Source organism: Elaeis guineensis, chromosome 10 (genome assembly GCF_000442705.2).
Source record: "Elaeis guineensis isolate ETL-2024a chromosome 10, EG11, whole genome shotgun sequence".
Classification (NCBI taxonomy): Eukaryota; Viridiplantae; Streptophyta; class Magnoliopsida; order Arecales; family Arecaceae; genus Elaeis; species Elaeis guineensis.
Genome location: NC_026002.2, coordinates 16,397,221 through 16,424,379, shown reverse-complemented (window position 1 = coordinate 16,424,379; position 27,159 = coordinate 16,397,221). Strand labels below are relative to the sequence as shown.

Genomic DNA, 27,159 nt, shown 5'->3' with positions numbered 1-27,159 from the left:
AAAAATTTAAAATAGAAGGTAGAGACGCACTGAATGCCATTGACATAAGACACCTTAAATATAGAGTATTTACTGGTACATATATGCATGGCTCAGTTTCAACCGGCTAGAAATTAATTTTTAAACTAAATTGATTTGAATCAATTTTCTAAAACTGAAACCAAAACTAAACTAACCACATGGAAAAACTGATTCAAATCAAACCAAAAAAATCAATTTGATATGGCTCAATTTATGAAATTGTAGGCTATTGGAATTATATCAAATAGATAGTTTATGAGATGGACCATATGGATTGTTATCTATTTTATTTTTTTCTTGCCATGATAAACGGACAGCTTATGAGATAGATTAAATAAATAATTTATAAGATAGACTAAATGGACTAAATTTAGAAACAATGAACCAATAGAATTAGGATGACATATAAATAAACCGGTAACAATATAGAAGTAGGATGAAATATAAATAAACCAGTAACAATTCATACAGCATACACATACACACACATACCCATTGATCGGTTTGTTTTAAATTGAGTTTTTCAATATCGAAATCAAAACCAAACCATTTTTTTTGGCTTTTCAAATTTTTAAATCAAAATTGAACCAAATATAAAAATTCAAACTGAACCAAAATTTACTATTCGAATCAATTTTGCAATTTGACCGATTTACTTGCAGACCTAATCATAATAGTGAACCAGCATGTTCTAAACACCATTATTACAAGAAAACATGATAAACAATTTATACTAATATATAATCACATGAGATACAATTTTTTCAGTTTTTTTTAACTATTTTTTGAAATGTAATATAATAATTTAACAAAGTATAGTAAATATAAGACTTTAATAACAAAATTTCTATGATACATTAAGCAATGAATTTTAATAATTACCAAATAAAAACTCCCATCATTCATACTAACATTATTAATACCAACATCTATATGATGAACAAAAAAACTTTGCACAAGCTAAAACAACATGCACAAGCTATTGCCATAAATATTAGCATCATTAATACAAATCTAACAATGCATAGGTACAATTTTTTTACTTTATCCAATTATTTTGGAATGCAATATAAAATACAACAAATTAGAATAAACAGAATGCTTTAATGGCTAAATTTTCATCGAATACTAAAAATAAACTTTAATGATGGCAAGTATATTAATACTAATATCATTAATATTTATTGCATAGTAGCTGAGCATAGTAAATGAATATCATTGTTACCAATGTCCATATGACATAACTACAAATAGAGAATGCTGCACAAGCTGAATCTCTATTTTCCACATAGATATAATAAGATAATAGATTCCCACACAAACCAAAAAGCACAGGAATAAGAAATGACAAATAAAGCACATTATACAATCATAGTAGCATGCTACCAATTTGAAGTAGTCAAGTGTACCTTCACAGCCTTCCTAGCAGCTTGAAGGCAATTAAAGCCAAAAATAATGCTATCTTTTTCCCTTTTCTGAACATTAAAGATAGTATGAAGGAAAATCCAGAATTATAAGCCTTGCATTAGAAGAATTATAAGGTGCTTGCAAGCAAATTATAATAACCTTGATGAGCAAGAAAATCATTAGTAAAGATCATCAGTTTCTTAGGTGCGCAAAAGTCAATTGCACCTTCAATGTGATCAACTAAGCAGCATCCCAGTTATCCATCTTGAGCAAGGAGATCTGATGCAACAGATCAATTGGCATGTACTTAAGCACTCCTAAATTTAAGTATAGCCTTCTGAAATCTTTTCCTCCGTATTAAACAAGAATAAAGGCAAAGCACATCTCTACCAACTGGGTATGACAAAGCATCCATTACAAGTACATGCAATTTAAATTGGTCACCACAACATACAGAGCAACTAGATAACATGGACCAACTTGCATGTGAGAACAAACTGAACCTGCAAACAACACTATATCATACAATCTTATTAAAGCTTGTACCGGCATCTCCTTTTGTTGGATATGGCTATAGTCAAAATAAACAATACGCTAGGTCTCATGAAGAACAGTACTTGCAGAAGATGAAACCGTTGCTAGCATTAGCAGATCATAAAATTCACAGAAGTAACTTCTGTCAATAATCATGCAACTGGGTTGCTCGACTTGTGAAAGGAACATACCATACACATATTTCATTTCTAACACTGACAGAACCATCCAACTTCTTATCAACTACCTTCAGATTCTGGAAAACGGTGCCAACAGGGATCACCATCCTGCCACCAGGCTTCAACTGATCAATAAGTGGTTGAGGAATCTCAGGTGCTGCAGCACCAACATGGATGGCATCACATGGTGCCAGTTCTGGCCAACCCAGCCTTCCATCTGAAGCCAGTGGGAAGTCAAAATAAAACAAAGCTAATACTAAATAGGGACAGATCCATATACTGCACAGCAGCAAAAAAATTCCTGGCCTTAGAGCAGATTTCAAATATCTATTAACTTCCCATAATCTGGAGTAAAGCTAGAAAAACTGCCATTTCATTATCGACCTTCATTAATTCAATGTAGTAGGGTTCCACCAAGTTCTTTAATAGCAATGATCTATGTTGCTATTCTTCATTTGTCAAAGTTGATTGTGCCTCTATTTATTAAGCTTGCTCATATATGGGTATCTTATTTTGAGTACATAATGATCAAAACACAAAAACTGGTAAAGTGGCCCCGTTTCTGTACCAGCAAAAAACTTATAAAGGAAACCTGTAAGGACCAGATATTATCTGGTAAGAGACAAAATGCAAAGAAGAGGAAAAGAGTAAAAGCATAAACCAAATTTGATTCCATACAAATAACTTAAACATATGGTCTCATCCCATCTGTTGTCTTTTATACAGGCCCCTTTTTTTTATTTTGGCCATTCCTTGATAAACAGGACCACATCTTCTGCCATCACAAGCATTTCAAAATCTTCTCCTAGCAAGTGCATCATAACTTTGGGTCTTACAATATTTTTTATTACATTATTCAGCAAAGCAAATCAGCCATATAAAGAAGAAAAGGATAAAAAATTACAAGAGCAATTATGGAAACTCATACAACAGCAAGGCCAAAGCTAAATTCAGGAAAGGATTGAACTGACACAAAAAAGACCATGATGTCAAGTAGCAAATCCCACGTTATTTGATTATTTCACTCAAAGTTTGCCATCTTGGTACCAGGCCTTATACCAGTACCAACTTATTACGATGTTGGTACAGGGCCAGTTTGGTATACCGAGTGTCAGTATGCCTCCTACACCACGTACATGTACTGAACTGATATGGTACGCCCATGCCGTTTGGTTCAATATGATATGGCAAACTTGATTTCACTTGTGACCAAGTGTATCCACATCATGAACCACTGACCACATTACAATCTCGTAGGATTATCTAGTTTAGAATTAGACTCTGCTTGCACTTTTTTTTGGAAGGATTTTACTATTGAATTAACTTTCAGATCAGATCTGAATTATCAGTCGATTGTGATGATAAATAGCCACATCATTGATCCAGAGGTGAAAGGAGAAAAAAAGCAGCAAAGGTCTCTGAAGAGGAAAAGAAAAACCCACATTTTTATTTCTTTACCAGAAAAAGATATTAATCATAACTGATTTGCCACTCTTGGAGACAAATATCTATAGACACCATCTAAACAATCCTAAAAGGCTAAAACAATTTGTTTACTGAGCCTAGGTATCTAAGTTATATAATTTCACTCATTAAAAAAAATCCTAATCCAACAAAAAATCTACTTATTAAAGACTACTTCCATAAATCTATGTCACTTTAAGGATAATCTAAAATTCACCTTTAAAAAAATATGTTATATCATTAAAAGTTAAAACTATTTCCTACATGTCAAACTGCTACTTTCCATATTTCCTTCAGTTTTCTTTACACATTAAGTTTATCCCATAAATACCATGCAAGAAACAAGGTAACCCAGTAAATAGTAGTCAAATTTAGAATACCATACCAGCAACATGTATAGAAAGAGAACCTTCCTTTGACAATGATGCTGCTGAACTTTTCTTGATATTCTCAACGGAAGAAGTAACCAGCTCAGGAATGTGTTCGACACCCACAACATGACCTTGAGGTCCGACCATCAGTGCGAAGCATGCGGTTAAGTACCCGGTCCCTCCAAAAAATAACACAAAATTAAAATATGATTATTTATGTCATAGTGCCCAATGAAAGAGGGGACAATCTAGGGCTATTCTACTATAACTCCAATAACTACTTCTAAAATTTTATGATTAATACAGCTAAAACATAATTATCAGCCGATGTATAAGTAACATAAGCAGACAGAATTCTGGGCAGAATATTTATGGACAAACATTTTTTTCCTACTATAACTCCAATCATGACTTCTAAATTTTATGAATAAAACAGCTAAAACATAATTATTAGCCAATGCTAAGTAGTATAAGCATACAGAATGCTGGGCAGTATTTTTATGGACAAACATTTTTCTCTGATCTGATGCTTTATTTTTCAGAGAAAATAGCTGTCGAACAAAAGCTAGCAAAAAGTACAAATAAACAATGCAAGAACCAATAACAAAAGCAAGGGATGCCTAGCAGAATTATTTGTGGAGAAGCATTTTCTCTGATCTAATGCTTTACTTTGCAAATAACTGTTAAAAGAAAATGGAAGTAAAAAGAATTAATGACTATTGGAAGGAAGAGATATTACGGGTGGTAATTGTGGATCTGGGAGGTAAATTTGGGATCTTGATTTATTTCCTGATCTTGTTTTCTTTTCTCATTTTGGTAGAGAGAAATTCTATATATTGTAAGCATTTGTAAATGTTGCGGCCAATCCCCTCGTCGCCTGGTCGCCAGGAACAAGCGCCTGCAAAAGAAGTCCGCACTAATCGGAGATGCCTCCGGGGGGACCCTCCGACGGTCAATCAGAGAGGAGACTAGGCAACAGTAGACAAGAATCAAGGAACTCAACGAGAGAGAGAGCGAGAGTTAGAGAGGAGGGATTCAAGGGGTTCGAAAAGACCTTTATTACTGTTGCCTTCCCCAATATATATAGTGGAGCGCGGTATGGCGCCGTCATTAATGGCGCAGACAATGGAAGAATTGTCAAATCGCCAAAGACTATTAGAGCCACCGTGAGGTTGTCAAATCGCCGTGGGGCTATCAAATCATTAGGGTTGACCCATGCCTTAGGTGGGGTAATGCCCCAAGGCGGCTGTGCCGCATGCCGATGTCAGGACTGGCAGCCTCCAGCAGTCGTACTGCGTTTGGAGGAGCCGGCCGACTGTAGTCGGCGGCTAGTTGAGGGGCGTCGGGTGGAAACTCGGGGCCCCTCCGACAGTTAGTCGGGTGCGTTGCGAGAGTCGGGCATCGGACTCCATAGTTCAGCTGACCAAGAGAGAGAAGGTCTGCCCGACCGACGTATCCTCAGTCGGTCGGTAACGGCAGCCGTCGGTCGGCAGAGTCGGCGTCAGTCAAGTAGCCCGACGGTGAGTCGGCGTGAGTGGGGTCGGTCGGTATACCCCAACAGTTGCCCCCCTCCACTCCTGAGTCGGATGGTGCGTTGGCCAATGTCTTTGTATGGGTGACAGCGTCGGACGAAAGGAGTGGATTCCCATCGCATCAGGTCCCAAATCTAACGATCGTACCGCCGGCTGATCCGATGTCAGGCGCCTCATGAATGCCGGGCGATTCACCGGTGTCAGATGTCCCGTCGATGTCAGATGTCCCGTCGGTGTCAGATGTCCCGTCATATTGGGAACGAAAACCGTCGTTCCCGACGCCCCTTCGGGGATGCGAAACGTCACGGAATTTTCACCACGTGGCAAGTGGCCATTGGGCCGGATCCATTCGAGCGGATGGGGGTGACGTAGCTCGATCTGAGGATGGGTGCGTCGAACCGTCGGGCTGAAAGACGGTCCGGATGCCGCCACGTGGCGCGATCTGGGAGTTCCTCGTTGGTCGTGCTTCCATCTCGGCCGTCGGGGGGCACTATATATACAAGGTCGCCTGCTTCCAGATCTCTACTTTCCCCATTTGCTGTCGAGACTCTGCCCGTGCGTCCCCAGCTCCAGGTAACCGTCTCCGTTTCTCCCCTCTTTGGAGGTCCTTTTTCTTCTCTTAGGGGCCTGTCCCCGTTGCCCATCTTCTTCCCATATTCTGCTCTCTGTTCTGGTCCATGGCCAGACATCTCCAAGAGGAGGCCGATCGGGAGAGCCGACTGACGACCCTCGGTCGACCCCGGAGGTGGAGGTCTCTTCACTTTCGGGGCCGAACGTCGATCGGCTTCGGGAGCAATATTGCATCCCGGAGCAGTTTCGGCTGTTCGCCCCTGGTGCCAATGGTCGGGTCAACAGCCCCCCGAGGGCCAGGTGGCCTTCTACATCGAGGACCTCGGGTCGGTCTTCGCTTTCCGATCCGGAGTTCGTCCGGAACGTCCTTGACTATTACAGACTATGTCCGGCACAACTTGCGCCGAACTCAGTTCGGCTAATAGTCAGTTTTGCACTGCTGTGTCGGCTTTTGCCGACTGTCCCTCAGATCTCGCTCTTCCGAGCATTTTTTGTCCTCCGACCCCACCCTAAAGCCCGAGGGTGGTGGTACTTTAATCCTCGGAAGGGGCTTTCTTTCATCACCGGTCTTCCGTCGTCCATTCATGGATGGAAGAACCAATTCTTTTTCGTCTCTTCTTCTATTCCTTGGGGGTTTCCTGCCCGTTGGGGAACCCCCGAACCCAACCGAACGAGAACAGTCGGGTGGAAGTTGGGGACCGGGAAGACTTCCACCGCTGAAAGATATTTCGGTGCCGAAGCAGAGGGAGCTCGTCACCGAGCAGGCCCTGTACGATGCCGGTCTCAGCCCGATCCCTCGCTTAGGTTTGCTTTCTATTTTTCCCCCTCCTTTCTCCTTTCCTTTGTTTTCGGGCGCTGATCATCTGTCGTCCTCTGCAGATATGCCGCCGAGGGAGAACTGACAGTGGCCGACGTCCGGCAGTATGCCGTGCGGAAGAGGCCGGTGCAAGGGGCCGGACCATCGCGGCCCCCCAAGAGGCTTCAAGTGGCTCCATCGAGCGAGCCGGCTGGGCGGAGGCGGAGCCCGTTATCGCACTGTCGGCGCCGACGGTGTTCGTCGAAGTCCCGTCCGAGGGACCGTCGGTCGAGGGGGCAGCCTCGCCCGAAGGAAGGGCGGCCGAGGAATCGATCGAGGATGTGCCGGCTGCTCAGCCGCGGAGGAGGATCGGGAGGAGGCGCGCGAGCCCGAGCCGCCCCGTCCGCTGCTGCCGCGCCTTTGGGGGATACTCGGTCGGGCTCGAGCATGCCATCCTTCTCCGACATTAGGGCCTGGATGTCGGCCGAGGGAAGGCTCCGATGGCGTCTGGCGACGAAGGAAGGTCGGCCGGTGGCAGGGCATCGACCGACTCCCCTCTTCCCGAAGGTGCGTCGGCCCTGGCCAACCATGACTTGGCCAGGAGGCTATGCCAAGCGCTCATCCTTCCGGCCGACATTGAGGCCATGAAGAATCAGCGTGTCTCTGACATGCTGTCTTCGTTTTACCCGACTATAATCCGGGTAAGTCTTTCTCTTCTTCGTTTCCATTGTCATTTCTCATAAGTTCGGCCTTCTGACGGTCGGTTTCGTCTCTTGCAGCTGGTTTACAATATATCCGAGCTGGAGGCCGGGTACCGTAGATTCGGCGATCTGCGTGCGGCCTGGAAGGACAAGGCTGCGGCCGTCGAAGCCGATAAGGTTATACTGGTCGACCAGCTGCAGCAGTCGGTCGACCGGGAGGCCCGGCTTGAGGGGGAGATCTCTCGTCTTACTGAGGGTCTCCCGACTCACAAGCGCCTTGGCGACTTCGGAGACCGAGCTGCAGTCGGCTCGTGATGACGCCAAGAAGAAGTCCCGAACCACCCGTTGGCTGCGTCACGAGAGGGACAGCTTCGATAAGGAGCTCAGGGCCGAACGCGAGCAGCTCCGAGTAAGCCTCGAGAACCTTGCTAAGGCCGAAGAAAGTCTGTCTATCGCTCAGGCCGACGCAGACGTTGCGAGGGCGGAAGCGGAGTCGGCGAAGGAAGCCATGGGTCGGGCTATAAAAGACTTCCGTGACTCTGAAGAGTACCGGGAGGAACTTCTGGCGAGCGGCTTCCTCTCGTACCAAGTGGGGTATGAAGACGCTCGGGAAGCCGTCCGAAGCTTGTACCCGGAGCTCGACCTCGACAGCATCGTTCTGCCAGAGTCGGAGGCCCCAGCAGCGGAGGAGATGGCCGACCCATCGTCGGGAGGCCGCACCACCACAGCGGAAGCCGAAGCAGACACGGAGCAGGCCACCGAAGGTCAAGCGGCTCTGACTCCCGAAGCCCGAGCAGATTCGCCGACCGTCCCCAGCCATTGTCCAGTGGAAGAGGCCGACTCTGAGGACTAGTCGGTTTTTATCTTTCCTTACTTTTGTATATCACACTTGTATTCGGGCTTCTGCCCAGTTTTGTAAACTTGGCCCGAATTTCTAATGAAATCGAAGTTAATCTTTTTGGACTTGAACTCTTCTCCTTTGTGATGTGTCGCAGGATGTATTTTGTGTAATTTGCCGAAGCACCTTTAGAACGCGTAGGTCGTAGACCCAAGGTCGTTCGGTAGGATCCCCGATAGTGATTCAAGATAGCCGGTAACGCGCGCCGCTGCGAAGGTAGAGCAAATCCCGACTTTCGATCAGTCTCCCGATGGTCGTATTATCCGACGATCGGGGGCTTAAGTCGAACATCTATCGCCCGGTCGTAAGTCGGGCGTGTTCGTCGAGTCGAAAGTTGACCGACTACCGGGCAGGACTCGGTTGTCGGATCATTTCATAGGGTCTGATAGTCGAATGTCGTTTGATGCGTTCAGTCGAATGGCGTCCGACGCGTTTAGTCGGGGAAGCGATGACAAGTCGGGTCCCCATTACCCGGATCTAGGTCGGGTACTTACGTCGCGCCGTGTGATAAACGGTGGTAAGCCGAATATCCTTCGACCGGTCGTGACCTGGTCGGTAAGTTGCGAACGTGACGTTGGTCGCGTTGGCGCTTTGCCTTTCTCGATCGGGGCCGAGTCGGCCGATCGTTCTGCCCGATCGTTTTGCCCGAGAGTTCTAACTATAGGAGTGTGACTCCCGTTGTCATGGATATATCGGCCTTCGTAAGAGCGTCCGATGCATCGTCAGCGATCGGGCCGTCGGTCCCCGGTGGAACGTTAAGTCCGAGTCGGGACGTCGGGGCTCGTACTTCTTGGCAGCGCCGACCAATCGTCGAAAAGTCGAGGTTCCAGACTCCGAAGTTTGAAACTGGATTTGTACTTCGAGTGAGTGGATACAAAGTTCACTGGTAGTACAACTTCAGGTTGTCGGCATTCCAGGTCCGGGAAATGGGGCTCTCTTCCAGAGTCTTCAGTCGGTAAGCCCTCGGTCCGTAGGTGTCCGCCACTTTGTAGGGTCCTTCCCAGTTCGGAGCTAACTTCCCTTGATCAAGAGGCTTCGAGACTTCTGCCTTTCTTAGGACTTGGTCCCCAGACCTGAAAAGCTTTGGTTTGACCTTGACGTTGTAATATCGGGCCACCTTCTGTCGGTAGGAAGCCATACGGAGTTGTGCTTCGCATCGGAGTTCGGGCAGGAGGTCCAAGTCGGCTCTCCGACATTCGGAGCTGTCTGGCTCGCGATACTGCTCGACTCTGGTCGATGGTAACCCGATCTCCAGCGGGATCATGGCTTCCGTTCCATAGGCCAAACTGAAAGGTGATTCTCTGGTCGGGGCCCGGGGTGTCGTCCGGTATGCCCACAGGACGGAGTTCAACTCTTCGACCCAAGGCCTTTGGCTTCATTCAGTCGGGTTTTGAGTCCGTGCAGTATGGTCCGGTTGGTCACCTCGACTTCGCCGTTGGACTGTGGGTGCCCGACCGAGGTCAGTCGGTGCGTGATATGGAATCTCGCACAGAATCTCTGAAGTCCTGGTTGTCGAATTGTCGCCCATTGTCGGTGATGATGGTATGCGGTAATCCGAACCTGAAAATGATGGACTTCTGAACGAAGTCCTCCATCTTTCGCTCGGTAATCTGTGCCAGAGGCTCAGCTTCCACCCACTTGGTGAAGTAGTCGATGGCAACGACTATGAACTTCCTTTGGCCAGATGCCGGAGGAAAGGGACCGAGTATGTCGACCCCCCACTGGGCGAAGGGCCACGAGGCGATGATGGGGGTGATTTGGCTGGCTGGTCGGTGTTGTATGTTGGAGTACCTCTGGCATGGCTCATACTTCCGGACCAACTCAGCCGCATCCTTCCTCATAGTGGGCCAGTAGTAGCCCTGTCGCAGGACTTTATAGGCCAAGGATTTGCCCCCCAAGTGATTTCCGCAGATTCCTTCGTGCACTTCTCTGAGCGCGTAGTCCGCGTCGGTCGGTCCCAAGCATCTGAGCAAGGGAAGGGAGAACGACCTTTTGTAGAGTCGGCCATCCATTATCACGTGTTGGGAGGCCGACCATCGGAGCTGTCTGGCCTCCGCGGGATCTTCAGGGCTAATCCCGTCGGTCAGGTACCGGACAATCGGATCCATCCAGCTTGATTCGGCCGCCAGCTGTAGCACCTCCTCGGCCTTGTCGATGCTCGGTTGCTTGAGATTCTCTACGAATGTCCGGCCCAAAGCGTCGTAAGCTGAAGTCGCCAGCCTGGAGAGTGCGTCGGCCCGAACGTTCTCCGACCTAGGGATGTGGGAGATCTCGAAATATCCGAGGCGCACCACAAGATCTTTCACCTTCTGGAGATATCTCGCCATAGCCGGATCTCGCGCCTCGAATTCGCCCTTGACCTGTCCCACGATCAGCTGAGAATCGGAGAAGACTCGGAGGCTGTCGATCCCCAACTCCTTCGCCATCCTCAAGCCGGCGAGGAGCGCTTCATACTCGGCTTGATTGTTGGAGGCTTTAAAGTTGAATCGGAGGGCGTACTCAGTGACTACCCCCTCCGAGTTGGTGAGTAGAAACCCAGCCCCGCTCCCCTGAGCGTTTGAAGCTCCGTCGATGTGCAGTACCCAGGTGGACCCCGGATCAGGCTCGGAGACCGCAGCTCCTCCGGGTTTCTCACCTCCCGACCCTTGGTCGGTTGTCGGGCATTCCGCGATAAAGTCGGCCAAAACCTGGGCCTTCAAGGCGGGTCACGGTCGGTACTGTATGTCGAACTTGCTGAGCTTCATCGTCCATTTCGCCAGTCGTCCCGACGTGTCGGGTCGGCGCAATATCGCCCTCAGGGGCTGGTTGGTGAGGACCACAATGGCATGCGCTTGGAAGTATGGACGGAGTCATTGCGCAGACACGATCAAGGCGAAAATCATCTTCTCCGTCTCCGAGTACCGAGCCTCAGCGCCGTGGAGCACTTTGCTGGTGTAGTATACAGGTTGGTGAATTCGGCTCTCGTTCTCTCGAACGAGCACCGAACTGACCGCCTCGGGGGAGGTGGCCAAGTAGAGGTACAGCGTCTCCCCGGCTTCCGGCTTCACGAGCAATGGCGGGGAAGCCAGGTACCTTTTCAGGTCCTCGAAGGCCTGTTGGCACTCATCCGACCAAGAGAAGCCCCTCACCTGCCTCAGGATTTTGAAGAACGGAAGGCATCTTTCAGCCGACCGAGAGATGAATCGGCTAAGGGCGATGATCTTTCCGTTCAGCTGCTGGACCTCCTTCTTGGTGTTCGGATGGCGCATGTCGATGATTGCCTTGATTTTCTCGGGGTTGGCCTCGATTCCTCGTTGCGAAACGAGGAACCCGAGGAACTTTCCCGAAGTCACTCCAAAGGTGCACTTAGTCGGATTCAGCTTCATCCGGTGTCGTCGCAGAGTGCGAAAAATTTTTTCGAGATCCCGAACGTGATTTATATAGCCTGCGCACTCTTTATCAGCATGTCGTCCACATACACTTCCATGTTGCGCCCGATCTGATCTTTGAAGACCTTGTTGACAAGTCGCTGGTACGTGGCTCCGACGTTCTTCAGTCTGAAGGGCATTACTCTGTAGCAGTAGAGGCCCTTTGCGGTCACGAAGGCGGTGTGTTCCTCGTCTTCGGGTGCCATTCGGATCTGATTGTATCCGGCAAAAGCGTCCATGAAACTGAGCAGTCGGTGGCCAGACGTCGCGTCTACCAGCTGGTCGATCTTTGGGAGTGGGAAGCTGTCCTTCGGGCAAGCGCGGTTTAGGTCGGTGTAGTCGATGCAGATCCTCCATTTTCCGTTGGCTTTTTTCACCATAACAACATTGGCGAGCAAGTCGGGATAGGTGGTCTCTCTAATGAAGCCCGTCTCGAGTAGCTTATCCACCTCCTCGTCGATGGCCTTCTGTCGTGTAGGAGTCATACCTGGGTCGTGTCGGCCTTGGACTCCGCCGTCGGGGCGACCTCTGGTTCCACCATGGGGGTGAGACCCGACCGTCGGTCGGGGGCCTGCTAGGCTCGGCAGGGTCCCGACCCTTCCTCCGCTTCTCCTTCGGGCCCTTGGACTCCGTCAGGCGCCTGTCAGATGCTCCTTCGTCTGCGCGCATGTACTTGTACGCGCGCTCCAGCAGTTCGGCGTACGTCCGGGGGAGGATCTTGTCTAAGGAGTAAGTAAATCGGGATGCCCTCAACCCCCGCTTCATGGCCGAAATGGCCATGTCTTCGTTGAGGTCCCGAACCTCCAGCGTGGCCGCGTTAAATCGCGTCACGAAGTGTCGGAGCGTCTCATTTTCTTCCTGTTTGAGAGAAAAAAGGCTGTCCGAGGTTCGTGGCGGCTTCCGGCTGGTGCTGAAGTGGGCCACGAAAGAGTGCTCAAGCTGCCCGAAGGAGTGGATACTTCCCGATCGAAGACCGGAGTACCAGGCCCTGGCAGCTTTGCGGAGCGTGGCGGAGAAGCCGATGCAAAGGAAAGCGTCGGTTGCCCCTTGAATCGTCATGAGAGCTTTGTAGCTCTCCAAATGGTCGATCGGGTCAGTGGAGCCGTCGTAAGGCTCCACGTGTGGCATCTTGAACTGATTGGGGATCGGTTCGTCGAGGATGAGTCGGGAGAGAGGTTGGGCGGTTTGGAAGTCAACGTCGTTCGAGGACTTCTGTCCGTCCACCTGCAGCTGGGCAAGCCAACGGTCGATTTTCTCGAACCTGCGTTCGTAGTCGTCGATCCGTCGGTGCTGAGAGACCCCGGGGGTGGAGTCTCCGGAGGAGTCCGAGAGAGAGGCGGACGGTGTTCGCGGTCGCTTCTCCTTCCTCGCTCGCTCCAGCTGGGAGGGAGATGGCCGTCGAGACCGGTGGGTTTCGCACCGCGGCCACCCCTTCTCCTCTTGGTGGGAGCGCTGTGGCGGGTGTTTCGAGGAGGCGACGGAGGCCGATGCGGGTTTCGACGGCTGCTCCTGGAGGGCACCGGTCGCGTCGCCGGTTGCTTCGCCGGTGAGGGCGGCAACCGGATCGGTCGTTGCTGAAGGCTCTTGACTGCGTCTGTCAGCACGGTCATCTGCCGCACGATCGCTGCGATCTGTGTCTCTGTGGTCACCGCGGGATACGAAGAGCTAGGTTCCACCATGGAGGGTGGAGGAGAGGCCTCTTCCCGACGGGAAGAGCGCCTCGCCAATCCGGTGACTTCGACCGTTGAGCTCTTGTTCTTGTCATTTTAGGAGATGTTTCGAGTCCCCCTACCTGACGCGCCAAATCTGTTGCCGCCAATCCCCTCGTCGCCTGGTCGTCGGGAATGAGCGCCTGCAAAAGAAGTCCGCACTGACCGGAGATGCCTCCGGCGGGGATCCTCCAACGGTCAAGTCAGAGAGGAGACAAGGCAACAGTAGACAAGAATCAAGGAACTCAACGAGAGAGAGAGCGAGAGTTAGAGAGGAGGGATTCAAGGGGTTCGAAAAGACCTCTATTACTGTTGCCTTCCCGATATATATAGTGGAGCACAGTATGGCACCGTCATTAATGGCGAGACAATGGAAGAATTGTCAAATCGCCAAGGACTGTCAGAGCCACCGTGAGGTTGTCAAATCGCCGCGGGGCTGTCAAATCACTAGGGTTGACCCATGCCTTAGGTGGGGTAATGCCTCAAGGCGGCTGTGCCGCATGTCGGTGTCAGGACTGGCAGCCTCCAGCAGTCGTACGGCGTTTGGAGGAGCCGGCCGACTGTAGGTCACGACTAGTTAAGGGGCATCGGGTGGAAACTCGGGATCCCTCCGACAGTCAATCGGGTGCGTTGCGAGAGTCGGGCATCGGACTCCATAATTCAGCCGACCAAGAGAGAGAAGAAGGTCTGCCCGACCGACGTATCCTCGGTCGGTCGGTAACGGCAGCCGTCGGTCGGCAGAGTCGGGCATCGGTCAAGTAGGCCCGACGGTGAGTCGGCGTGAGTGGGGTCGGTCGGTATACCCCAACAGTAAAGAAGAAAATAAGAAAAAATATCGCTTTTCCTTGCCATTCTCTTCTTCCCATCTCTTCTCTTCTCGCCAACATGGTATTAGAGCCCGATTTTGATCCATAATTTTTTTTTTCTTTCTCCTTCCGTTCTTCCCTACCCTTCCTCTTCCCTCATCCGGCGTCACCAAATCCTTTCTTCCCTTTCTTTTCCCTTCCTCTGCTTCCCTGCACCTTCTACCGTCCTGCACCGCCCATTGCCGTCCTTACCTCCCGGATTGCCCCGCCGTCCTTACCTCCCTGGCCCCATCCCACCGCCCACCTTCCCAATCGCCCCCTGCACCTTGTGCCGCCGATCACCACCGCCCCGCCCTGCACCCCATGCCTCTCGCACCCAGCGGTCCCACCCCCTTCACCCCGAGCCTTCGCTGCCACTGCCATTCTCCTCCACCCCGTGCCTCTCCTGCTGGCGCTGCCGCTGCTGCTACCGGTGCTGACCAACCAACTGCCACTGCCACCGCCGCCTGCTGATCCGCGCTCTCAGAGGTCCGCTGACTGCTTTCCTTCCTTCATCGATGGAATTCATCCGTGAACCACGGGAGCAAGAAAGGATAAGGTCCTCCCCTTCTACTTTATAGTTGACTTCTTTTTTTTTAGAAAAAAAAAGAGAGTGGGTGAAATAAAGTAATTTTTTTTGAAGTTGTCCAGCAATTAAATTCTCGATCTGGGATGGACAATCCTTCCCTTCAAATCAGCTCTGTCAAATTGGATGGGCCCTAACTTTTTGTGGGCTCGGAATGTGCGGCTCTTAATCAAAGCCCGCGGTTTGGAGGGATATCTCACCGAGGCCAAAACAAAGCCGTCGTCTGGAGATGCTGCATTGGAGCAATGGGAGTTAGAAAACTCTCTTGTGACAACCTGGCTCCTTAACTCTATTGTACCCTCTATTGCTTGAGGGCTCTCCTTTTTCAAAACCGCCCGCGAAGTATAGGAGGCTGTTACTAGGACGTACTCTCAGTAGGATAACACCACCCAGGCATTCGAACTCAAGCGCAAGATGCGCATACTAAGACAAGGTGATCTTTCTGTTACGAGCTACATTGCGGAATTCTAGAGTCTCTGCTCTGAGTTGGACTTTTACCGCCCTTTTAAGGCATCCCATGCACAAGATGCTGCTGAATTCAAAAGTACAATGATGAAGAACGCCTTTTTGACTTCCTTGCTGGTCTCAATGATGAGTACGACCCAATCCGAATCCAGATTTTGGATCGTCGCACTAATCTGCCTTCTCTTCAGGATGCTTTCTCACTAGTCTTTAGTGAAGAAACTCGCCATCGAGTGATGATCGCCCCAACCGATACAGTCCGCTCTACACTGATTGCTTAGTCACCGTCCCAAGCTCGTGGACATGGGGAGAATGGTATACGGGTATGCTCTTATTGCAACAAAATAGAGCATGTCCATGACACCTACTGGCAGTTGCATGGCCGTCCCTCTGGACGTGGTAGGGGTGGTCGCCGAGGGGGAGGACGATCTGGTGGCCGTACTCAGGGCAACCTTCATGCCAACCTTTCAGAACACATGGAGGCCTCTCCTTGAGCACTGACTGTATCAACTTCTACTCCGACACCCTCTGATATTGAGCATTCCCTTTCTACTAATGAGATGCTCTGGTTGATCATGGCCCGCCTCAATGTCTCTGGTGAAACTTTCTCTACTACTTAGGGTTTGCCTAATAGCTTCTCCAGATCTCCTTCCTTCTTCTGTTCTCACTTTGCACAATCTAATTTTTCTCATAATCCTAATGCATTTATTTCAACTAATCCTTTATTACATTGGATAGTTGACTCAGGTGCCACTGCACATATGACTGATTAGCCTAACAGGTTTAGCTCTTACGCATTATATTCTGATCCTAACAAGGTGTAAATTGCTGATGGTTCCTCTAAACACATCTTTGGGAAAGGGACCATCCATTATACACCTAACATGAAATTATCGTCTGTCTTGCATGTTCCTAGTTTTCCTACTAACTTTTTGTCCATTAATTCTATTACAAAAGATTTGAATTTTAAAGCTATCTTCTTTCCTACCCACTGTGTCTTTCAGGAGCTAACTATGGGGACGACGATTGGGCATGCTGAAATGCATAATGGGCTCTACTACGTGACTGAAAGGACATCACAGAACTGTCAGCATACTGGATTGACTTCTTCTGATAATGCAATACAAGAGCTGATGTTGCAGCACCGCAGGCTCGGTCATATCCCTTTTTCTATTATGTCTAGATTTTTTTCTGATTTATATAATGCATGCAATAAAGAACAGTTGGTTTGCGATGCATGTGAATTTGCCAAACATACATGTAGTTCTTACCCTATTTCTAGACATCGAAGTAGTATACCTCTAGAGGTTATTCATTCTGATGTATGGGGGCCTTGTAGCATTGCCTTAGTCTCGGGGCACCGATATTGTGTTATCTTTATTGACTGTTATAGCAGAGTGGTGTGGGTAATCTGCTAAAATCTAAGGACAAGATTGTCCGATGCTTTTAGGTGTTTCATAAGTTAGTCAACATCCAATTTGGTGCCAAGATTAAAGTTTTGAGAACTGATAATGGCATCAAATACTTAAATCGAGACTTTTGTGAGTATCTTAGTACTTAGAGAATTATTCATCAGACTACTTGTATTGACACATCTACACAGAATGGTGTAGCCGAGCACAAGAATAGGCATCTTTTGGAGGTTGCTCGATCATATTATTTACTATGAAAGTTCCTAAATCCTTATGGGGAGAAGCTGTCCTAACCACTGCTTACCTAATCAACCGAATGCCTCTCTGTATCTTGGGATACAAGACACCACTAGCATACTTGCAGAGGGAGTCTTCGTTTCTTGTACCTCCTCAGATATTTGGATGTGTGTGTTTTGTTCGTGATCACCGTCCTACCAGCAAACTTGATCCTCGAGCTTTGAAGTGTGTATTTGTAGGTTATCATGCCACTCAGAAGGATTATAAATGTTACCATCCTCCTGAACAACGAATGTTTGTCAGTATGGATGTCACTTTTCGTGAGTCTGAAGCTTTCTATGATAATAGTCCATCGAAAATCTCTGCCACATAACTGACTCTTGCCTCAGAATTTCTGTTCTCTCCTAGCATCTCTCCTAATCCTGCTGGTCGAGAGGGGGAGATTGTAGCCACAAAAGAACAAACTGAGTCTTTTCAACAGAGAGAGTCTTCTTCTTAGAGGGAGTCGTCTTCGTCACAAACTGAGTCTTTTCAACAAAGAGAGTCTTCTTCTCTGATGCCTTTACTGAGGGAGTCGTCTTCGTCTTCGTTCGAGTCTTCTGAGCCTATTATGCATTCTGCTCCTGTCCAACAGTCTCCCTCTGATTCAGCTCCGATGCCTTCCGATAACAGTAACATTCCTTCTTCTGATAGTTTTCCTATTGCTCTTAGAAAAGCTTCACGTCCACATATTATTCCTTCCCGCCATCATCATGATATTGCTAATTTTGTTTCCTACAAGTCCTTATCACCTACATATAGGTCCTTCATTGCATCCCTAGATTCTACTGTTATTCCTTCAAACTGGAAAAAAGCTATAGCAAATCCTAAGTGGAAGGAAGCAATGCTGGAAGATATGCGAGTCTTGGCCAAAAATCAAACATGAGAGCTTGTTCCTTTACCCACCGGCAACGTGCGATCGGCTGCAAATGGGTATATATAGTCAAGCAGACTCCGAAGGGTACAATTGATCGCTACAAAGCTCGATTGGTCGCCAAAGGCTATGCACCGACATATGGCATCAATTATGAGGAGACCTTTGCTCCGGTGGTGAAGATTAATATAGTACGTACACTCATTTCTTGTGCAGCAAATCTTAGCTGGAGGCTTTTTCAGTTAGACGTGAAGAATGCTTTTCTTCACGGGAATCTCTAGGAGGTTTATATGGACATCCCCCTAACTTCACGAGTGCAGCAACTGCTAACAAGGTGTGCCGTCTGCATCGTTCTCTCTACGGCCTGAAGCAGTCACCTCGGACATCGTCTGATCACTTTCGTCGTGCTATGCTCGAGATGAACTATCGAGAGAGTAATGCAGATCACATGATATTCTTCCACCACGACAAGGGTAAAATTGCAATTCTAATTGTATATGTTAATGACTTTATTCTTATTGGTGATGATCTCCTGGAATTGGCTCACCTGAAAGCTCAGTTGATCCAGTCTTTTGAGGTTAAAGATCTGGATAGTCTCCGATATTTCCTTGGGATTGAGGTTGCCAGATCCTCTCGAGGTATATCTCTCCAGCGAAAATACGTCCTCGACCTATTAACAAAACAGGAATGTTAGGATGCCGACCTGCTGTGACTCCTATTGAGTAGAATCATCGCCTTTCAGCAGATAGTGGTGAGCTAGTGGACCGTGGACGTTATCAATGTCTTGTTGGCCGACTGATCTATCTTTCACACAGCAGACCTGATATAGCCTTTGCAGTGAGTGTTGTGAGCCAGTATATGCATGATCTCCGAAAACATCATTTGGAAGCTATATATAGAATTCTGCGATATCTTAAGAGATGCCCAGGAAGTGGTCTGTTATTCTCTCATCATGGACATCTCAAGGTTGAAGCTTTTTTCTGATGCAGATTGGGCTGGCTTATTGACGATCGACGATCTACTTCGGGCTATTGTACTTTTGTTGGAGAAAATCTGGTAACTTGGCGCAATAAGAAGCAGGATGTTGTTGCTCGATCCAGTGTAGAGGTCGAATATCGAGCTATGGCTCAGGGCATTTGCGAGATCTTATGGTTGAAATAGTTGCTTACTGAGCTGCGTCTCTTTCAGTTATCTCCTCTATTTCTATTCTGTGATAATAAGGCGGCTATCAACATTGCCAACAATCCTATACAGCATGACAGAAATAAACACATTGAGGTGGACCACTACTTCATTAAGGAGAAGCTGGATCGGGGAATTATCTGTCTTCCTTTTGTCAAGTCTTCAGAGCAACTGGCAGATGTTCTTACTAAGGGTCCAAGCACTTCTTCTTTCTCCTTAATTTGTAACACGATGGGGCTTCATGATATTTTCGCCTTATCTTGAGGGGAAGTATTGAAAGGAAGAGATATTATAGGCAGTAATTATGGATCTGGGAGGTAAATTAGGGATCTTGATTTATTTTCTGATCTTGTTTTCTTTCCTCATTTTGGTAGGGAGAAATTCTATATATTGTAAGCATTTGTAAAGAAGAAAATAAGAAAAAATATCTCTTCTTCTTCCCATTCTCTTCTCTTCTTGCCAATAATGACCGCAAGAACCAACACATAAAACATGCACAACACATTCAGAAGCACAACAGTGTGTATGCATGCACATGCACATGCTCATATTCGCCATACATCTATTTGTACACATAGGCATATATGCATGCATACATGTATGTGTATTTTGTATGCATATGAAATCATGTGTGCATACCATGTACAAATGGATGTTTATGCATATACCAACAGCCAGAGTCAGCAAATAATATTCAATCTACATCTGATCCCAGCTTTATAAGTCCATAGTCCTTCACTAAATCTGTCTTGGATTTAGGGCTGTCAAATGAACAAGCTGTTCATGAGCAGCTCTTGTTCAGCTCGAGTTGAGCTCACCATTGGCTACTTGTTTTAATAAATGAGTTGAATACAAACTACCAAATTTGAACTTGAAATTCTAGCAAGCTGAATATGAGCTTGATCGAGCTCACTGGTACTTGGCTCAATATAGACCGAAATGTAAAATCATAATATACAAATTATTAATTATTTAATAAAAGATATTCTTTATATTTATTATTATCTTTCTACAAATTATTCAAGGATCCACTCAGCTGTTATATCTTAATCTAAAGGCTCCACTATTTAGACAAATAGTAGAAATCTAAAAAATAAAGCTGTTAGATTAAGATCTAGCAGCACTTATAAAAACATACCTTTGGCCCCTTCTGTTCCATCTCTCTCTTGAATGTTCCAGACCATGCACCCAAATCTCTAGTCTTACTCTCCTCTCTTGCAAACTGCAAATCAACACAACTACCTCTGCTTTGGATGTCCCTGCTGGATCACCTCCATCATAACCTTGTGAGGGATATTCCTCTCCTCTCCAATCTCAAAACTCTTTCTCCAAAATCCAGAGGGCAGTTATCCCCTTGCTAAGGTGTCAATCTAATGGTGGACCACCTCCTCCTCCACAACTTCAATGCCTAAAGTGGTAAGGTAGTTTATCAAGAGCTGTAGATCTGGTAAGAGATGGAAGGAGAGGGTTTTGTTTTTTTACCTTTTGTTGGGAGACAAGGGAGTAGTCAGATTCCATATCATGCTCGAAGAGAGAAGCATAATTGACCTCAAAATGCACCGAGGTCAAGCTTATCCTTTGTAGCATGACTCGAAGTAGAGCCAAGCTTGAGCTAGTCATCTGGAATTCTGAGCGGAGATTGAGCTGGACTCAGCTTGCTTGTGTTCGGCTCGTTTACACCTTAGTTAGATTGAGATGTCCTCCCTAACACTGATCACCCTTTCACTTCTCATTGCAACCAAGATTCACCGCTTAAACAGTTTTTTCCCTTTTTTTTTTCCAAATGAAAACCAATATAGAAGTCAACCTCCCCTTATCATGCATAAGATCAATAATGGGAAAGTTGCACATGAGTGAGCAATTCAGAAGTCTGAAATGACCCTACAGTTAGTTATTGCAGATTTTCATACCTGAAAGTCGCCTGCTGATTCCAACCTTGTTTTTCTTTATTGTGTGGCGGAGGCAGATATTGGTGGTACCCATATTTTTTGTTGCAAATTAACATATGCGTCCAAAACTAATCCCAGAAGTTCATTCTCCCATGACATCAAAAAGCGGGTTCAAATCTTTTCCATGGAGGATGCCCTCATCACTTTACTATCTGCTGATAGCATGAGCATAACCCAAAAATAGAACAAATTGAAAAAATCTTGCTTGAAAAATAAAATATAAGGACAATAAAACTGAAACTATATAAGTTTTTTATAAGATTCACCGAACCGATCCCGAAACATGCGTCGGTCAGCAACTGGCATGGTATGATATGGATCCGTACCACTATACCATGCCAGGGCTAACTTTTTTTTTTTTCAAATTTTTGAACTAAAATTGGCAAATCATTATCCGACTTCAGTCCAAAATCGGCAAAAAATAACAAAGAGGGCTTCCGAGCCCTCTCTCCAAGCCTCTCTTGCTCCCCCTCCCTCTCCATCTCTCCCCCTTCCTTCCCTCTCTCTCTCTCTCTCTCTCTCCTCTCTCCTCCCTCTACCTTCATTTTGAACCAACATAAGGAAGTAAGGAACTACGGAGTAATCAATCAGTCCAGCTCGGCACACCCTACACCAGCCAGTTCGGCAAACCATGGAACCTTTTAATGCAAAAGGATCAAGGTATAAAAATTTTCTATTTAAAAAATCATAAGGTCAAAATAAATTTAATTATCCAGTTCTTACAACAAAATGAGCAACATATAGAAAGCAGTTACAAAGTACATTTGACCTAGCCTTACGACCCCATGCTCCAGTATTTTGCTCCATTACAGATGGCTTCACTAAACAAACCAAAAAAGTACAATTAGATACGAGAGAATTTTAAAAATAAAATATTCAAAAAATGTTATGAGGAAAGTATTAAAGAACAATATAAGGAAGAGAGGTCATTATGTATAAATCATCTTAAGCTTAATTTAATATTAAAAAATAATAAAGATGCTACGAAGCAAACAAATTTCACAAAATAACTAAAAGAAAAATAAATATTCCACAGTCAACACTCACCATATGCTACCGACGATTGTAGAAAACTTACATGTCAAGACATAATGGACAATGATCATTGTGCAAGCGAAATTTTTGCATCTTAGACAAATCCAAACTGGTTCCTCATGCCAATAGTCAAAACATCATGGACAAAATAAATCTGTTTTACCCTATGTTTCTGTGGGGCCTAGCCTCACATAGATTGGGTCGGCCTTTTGGTGTGGCCTGGCACCAACAGCATAGCCTGGAGAGCCATCCCCATATCCAAACATGGCAATCCTCTGCTTGAACACATTGACCCATTTCATTTCAAAGTTTAGGTTGGGTTGGACAAAGCAGAAACTTATGCAAGGTTCATGCTACATGATTCTTAACCAAATTATAAATCTTTCCCCCATGTATGGTCACCGTTTGTTTAAAGTATATAAGAAGAAAAGTAAAACTCAAGCAGCCTCAACCCATCGTCGATTAAATGATGCAAGCATAAAAACATGAAGATGGGGATTCCCCTATTAAGTATCAACAAAATCTTCTTAGAAAACAAAGTTAGAAAAGCTACCACAGAAACACAGATTAGAAGCTAGAGAGGCAAGAATACTAGTGTAACTCCATTTCAACATTAATGTAAAAATTGGAGGGACATGATCTCAGCAGCAGCAGCAACATTAAATAGATAGGGAACTTGACCCCCTCCATATCAATTGAATATCAAATATCACTATGAAGTCAATTCAATTCAGCATGCATAAACATGTTGAAATCTGACAGTTTATAATTATAGCCATGTGATAGAAGCCTGCAGTCTGCAGATCTTGAGAAAGCTTGGATAGAATCTTTAAGTGTAAGTAGAATGTAGGAAGGTGAATAGATAAAAAAACTGACACTTGTTTCTATGCCTTATGACAAAATTAAACCTCTACTGTAGAGCCACCAGAAAGCATAACATCATAAGAACAAACTATGTGCGAGTAGAACACCTGAACCAACATCTAAAGCACTCATTCCTGGCAGCAGTTGTTTTTCTAACAGTTCTAGACAACTTGCATGCATATGAGGTGCAGAGATAGTTGCATTGTAGCCAATTTGCACAGGCCTATCAACATAAGGCGGGCATCCAGCTGGCACAAATAAACCCCGATCAATTGCCTCCATTACTTCTGCCACTTCCCTCGATTTGATTATTCCATGCTGCTTCAAATATTCCACCATCGCTTTATTTCTATCTATTAATCCATCAGTCCAAAAACGCTGTATGAAACAAGAGACGAGCATAAAGGCAGAAAAAATTTCAGTGCATACCTTGCTCTCTTATCACTAGGGAGAGAACTTACGACAAAAACATGCAAAAGAGTAGAATCTCTGACTTACAGCTTACTGACGATACTACACAAAACAAGAACACAAAGAAACCAAGAAAAAGAGAGCTTAGGCAGCATCAAATAGATAATATGTGCCCTAGCACTCATATAAGAACTTTCTCAATGATAGCAATATCTCCTTACAGCTAAAAATGTTTTAAATATGAAAGGATAATCAACAGACATATAACTTCTGAACTTAAATAAGTCAACAGTTTGATCTAAATAATCATTGAACCAAGCGACACTTATTTTAAAATGGACATCACTGCCTGCTACTTTTCAAACACAAAAGGTAGTTCGCTAAAGTTGGAGATTTATCCTAATGTAAATTGTTTAGCAATATAGCATATAGCATATGGTGAGATGTAAAGAGAAGAAAAGGAAGATGGTACTTGATGTGAGAAAGAAGAAGATGAGAGGGAGTATTCAATTCCATCACAAAAGAAAATATTAATGTTAAAGATAACAAATGATTCCTCTTAAATTCAACATTTTACTCGTGCCCCTATTTGATACACCAAAAGTACTCTAAGTTATTATTTATCACCAAAAAAGGACTCCAAACTTGTCTATATTTACTCTAAGACTTTAGTGAACACATTTTGAGTCAAAATATGGATTCCTATATTTCTGAACTCTACAATGTTGAAATTTGAAGTTTTTTCTAGAAGAAACATGACTCTAGAATCCTTATTCAGATCATAAAGTAACATCTTGAGACTTATAGAACTATCTAAGAATTACCTTAGAAACAAATCCAAGGAGACAATAAAAGTAAAACTAAAACTGTTCTGGTGCATAAAGCTCATTCTCGAGTTTAATTGCTTGATTCAATTGGTGTCCAACCAAGATAACATCTGTGAGGATCCATGTAACAATGTCCTTAGTCCCACATCAGTTATGCACTGGGTAGATCTTAGGTACTCATACAAAAAATTCAAATAATATCTCCTAGTAGCTTTTTTGAGCGAGGCCCTAAATTGTTACAAATGATATTAAGCCCAGCCCATGGCCCAGGTGGAGTAGGAGACATTGTAACACAAGTCTAAATTGGATGTAGTATTTGTGATTGGATTTGAATGGATTTGGACCATTAGTGTAGCAAGGATGCTAAGGCTTGAATGGGGGGAGTATGTGAGGATTTGTGTGAGGCATGTATTTAGTTTCACATTCATTATATACTAGATAGATCTTGGATACTTAAACAAAATCAAGAAATCCATATAATACCTTCCAACTAACTTTTTTGGGTGAGGTCGTGGGTTGTTATAAAGCCCTCAAATCTTATCTAGATTGCATTGCTTTAGTCGCAAGTTGGCCCAAATTGTTATTGCTGAAGATGCTTTAGGAGACAATAGTTGCAGAGTCAAGAGCTCATTATCAAAAAGGAAAGTATAGTTAGTGGAATGCACATGCTTGATTTTTGTCATCTTTATTTGATACTTACATAACCTCAAACCAATAGCATAACCTCACAATTCATAATAAATAGATGTTACAAACTGATCTACGAGCTCTATGACCTAATCTACTTGATCTCCCAATTGGCGGTCATGTAATTCAAGAAGGTGAACTTAAGGTTGCATGAAGAGATATTGTTTCCTCTTCCAACATCATAATTGCCAATACCATGCCAGTCATATTAAACCAAAGAAGCACTCGAACATATTCTCTACTCTTGATTCCTTTGAGAACAACCTCTTGTTTATTTAGTTTTTCTTTTCTTTGATTTCCCCCTTCATCGAGAGGACGAGGGCGACATACAAAAAGTGCACATCTGGAAGGTGTAAGTGAACTAAACCTCTAACCTGAGGGAATTATGATCATTCCTTTATGTAGTTTGCTACGACAGATAGCCCACAAATACCAGCTATTTCCTCATTTCATTCTTCTCTTTTGAGATATGTATGAGTTTAAGAAGGCCATAGAAATCTTAAAAGTGCTCACAAACCTTTTACAAGTTCATCTTGTAATCCTGTAAGGTATCATGCATTTGTTGTAGGAGATCATCTTGTCTAGCTCCTATAAATCCTAGAGGATAACCCTAACCTTCACAATATAAAGACTTTTTACAAAATCTCTTGTAATGCATACACTTTGACTCCTTTAAATAAAAGAGCCCCATCGTGCAATGCTCCTATCATCACAAGTTTGTGATTTGTGTTAAATCATAGTGCATTAGGAGCAAAATAAGGCAGCATGGGATTTCATAATCATGTAGATTGCAAAGATATGAAATGGAATGCATATTGCAGGAAATTTCATACCAAAGTTGTTCCTCCAAAACTAGTCTCAACTCATATTCTGTTCTATTAGCTTGTGAAAAAATATGGTCAATGCATAGATAATAGATGCTTTAATGCATTGATAAGAGGCATAAAAAAAAAACAATATTCTAAACTCCTAGTTGCAATGATCAACGAACTACATGGGTAGCTCATTACCCCAAGCTTAACCTCTAAGCATGCTATCATCAGAACCAGCTACATAAAGAGAAGATCTCTAGAGAAGTTATTAGAAAATTGGACAAGCAGGGATTATGTCTACCTAATTATGTTGCTCTCACCAACAAATGCATCTTCAATCTAGCCAAGTCTGGGGAAGTGCATTCCAAGGCTCACTTGCACAAACTTTTCCTCTGTTCTTTTATTCTAGCACTAGGTTGTTTTATAGCTCGACATGGAAAAGCCGCATCAAATACATCATTCACATTTATATCCAGTTCAGCAAAAAATGAGAAAATTTGCCCTAATACCACTAACGACACGCTGACCATGAAAGGAAGCAATCAAGAACTGCCTCGGTAGCTCAGTATATTACAGCTACGGAATTTGAGGGTTCAATTAATGATTCCTATCTTTGCATTTATGCTATGTACTTCAACCTTACAAGATGAATTCGTTCTACCTGAAATTAAGTAATAAATTGTATAAGCTCACCAGAAATCTTATGTGGACTTTACTTAGACCTTTTTTCTTTTCCCACTTCTCTTAATCCATATAACCCTTTTACCGTGTATCAAGATCAAGAACCAGATCCTCACATAAAACTCGTCAATTGCTAGAATTCTAACACGATCAACCGAGAGAAAACGAAGAGAAAAACGAAATCAAGAACCCGGAGAGAGAAACCCTCACAAAAAAGAGGAACCGGGGACTTAAAAAGTCCGCTTACGCGGAAGAATCGATTAGAGTATAAGCAAAGTACCTCCATTCCAAGGAAGGGTTGGATCTCGGAGAAGGGCCGGAGATGATCCTCGGAAGAAGAAGAAGAGGACGAGGAAGACAGAGAGTGGGGCGAGAGCGGATTGGAGATCGCGGAGAAGAGGGGACAGAAACGGAGACGAGAAGAAGGGGATGGAACGGTCGAGAGCAGCGCCGGATTCCACGGCGGGAGAGCGGAGGGTATATGCAATTGCAGGCATTTCTTTAGTCCTCCGTGGCTACCGCCACTTTCAAACATTTCTTGCGTTTTTCCGCCGCCTCCACCTCCGCTGGCCGCCACGGAGCGGCATTGCGCACGTGCGCGGAGGGAAAAGCTTGGCGTTCGCACGAGCCATGCTGCGCCCAAATCCGGTGTTCAATCAGGTCGCGA

The 27,159-nt window shown here is 45.3% G+C and overlaps 1 protein-coding gene across 3 annotated transcripts; it reads right to left on the bottom strand.

Annotated features, from left to right (window-relative positions):
* Positions 1-1,785: 1,785 nt before the first annotated feature.
* Positions 1,786-27,097, bottom strand: LOC105052975 (protein-L-isoaspartate O-methyltransferase). 3 transcript variants are annotated; one of them, XM_029266977.2, is made up of 5 exons: positions 26,773-26,920; positions 23,573-23,587; positions 23,182-23,452; positions 3,991-4,155; positions 1,786-2,358 (listed from the first exon to the last, which is right to left on the bottom strand). In XM_029266977.2, the coding sequence occupies exons 3-5, from the start codon at positions 23,411-23,413 to the stop codon at positions 2,108-2,110; spliced, it is 648 nt and encodes a 215-aa protein (XP_029122810.1). In that variant the 5' UTR covers positions 23,414-23,452; positions 23,573-23,587; positions 26,773-26,920; the 3' UTR covers positions 1,786-2,107. The 3 variants fall into 3 exon arrangements, with proteins under 3 accessions (XP_029122810.1, XP_029122809.2, XP_073100358.1); XM_029266976.2 differs by lacking the exon at positions 23,573-23,587 and having other exon boundaries at positions 26,773-27,097; XM_073244257.1 differs by lacking the exons at positions 23,573-23,587; positions 26,773-26,920 and adding an exon at positions 26,113-26,702.
* Positions 27,098-27,159: the final 62 nt, after the last annotated feature.

Bases quoted from the DNA above. Each gene is read 5' to 3' on its own strand.
- LOC105052975 (XM_029266976.2), bottom strand. From the start codon at position 27,027: ATGTTTGAAAGTGGCGGTAGCCACGGAGGACTAAAGAAATGCCTGCAA. The intron at 23,453-26,772 runs GTACTTTGCTTA...TGTTTCATACAG, and splicing joins AACCCTTCCTTGGAATGGAG to CGTTTTTGGACTGATGGATT. The intron at 4,156-23,181 runs GTGTTCTACTCG...TATTTTTTGGAG, and splicing joins TGCTTTAGATGTTGGTTCAG to GGACCGGGTACTTAACCGCA.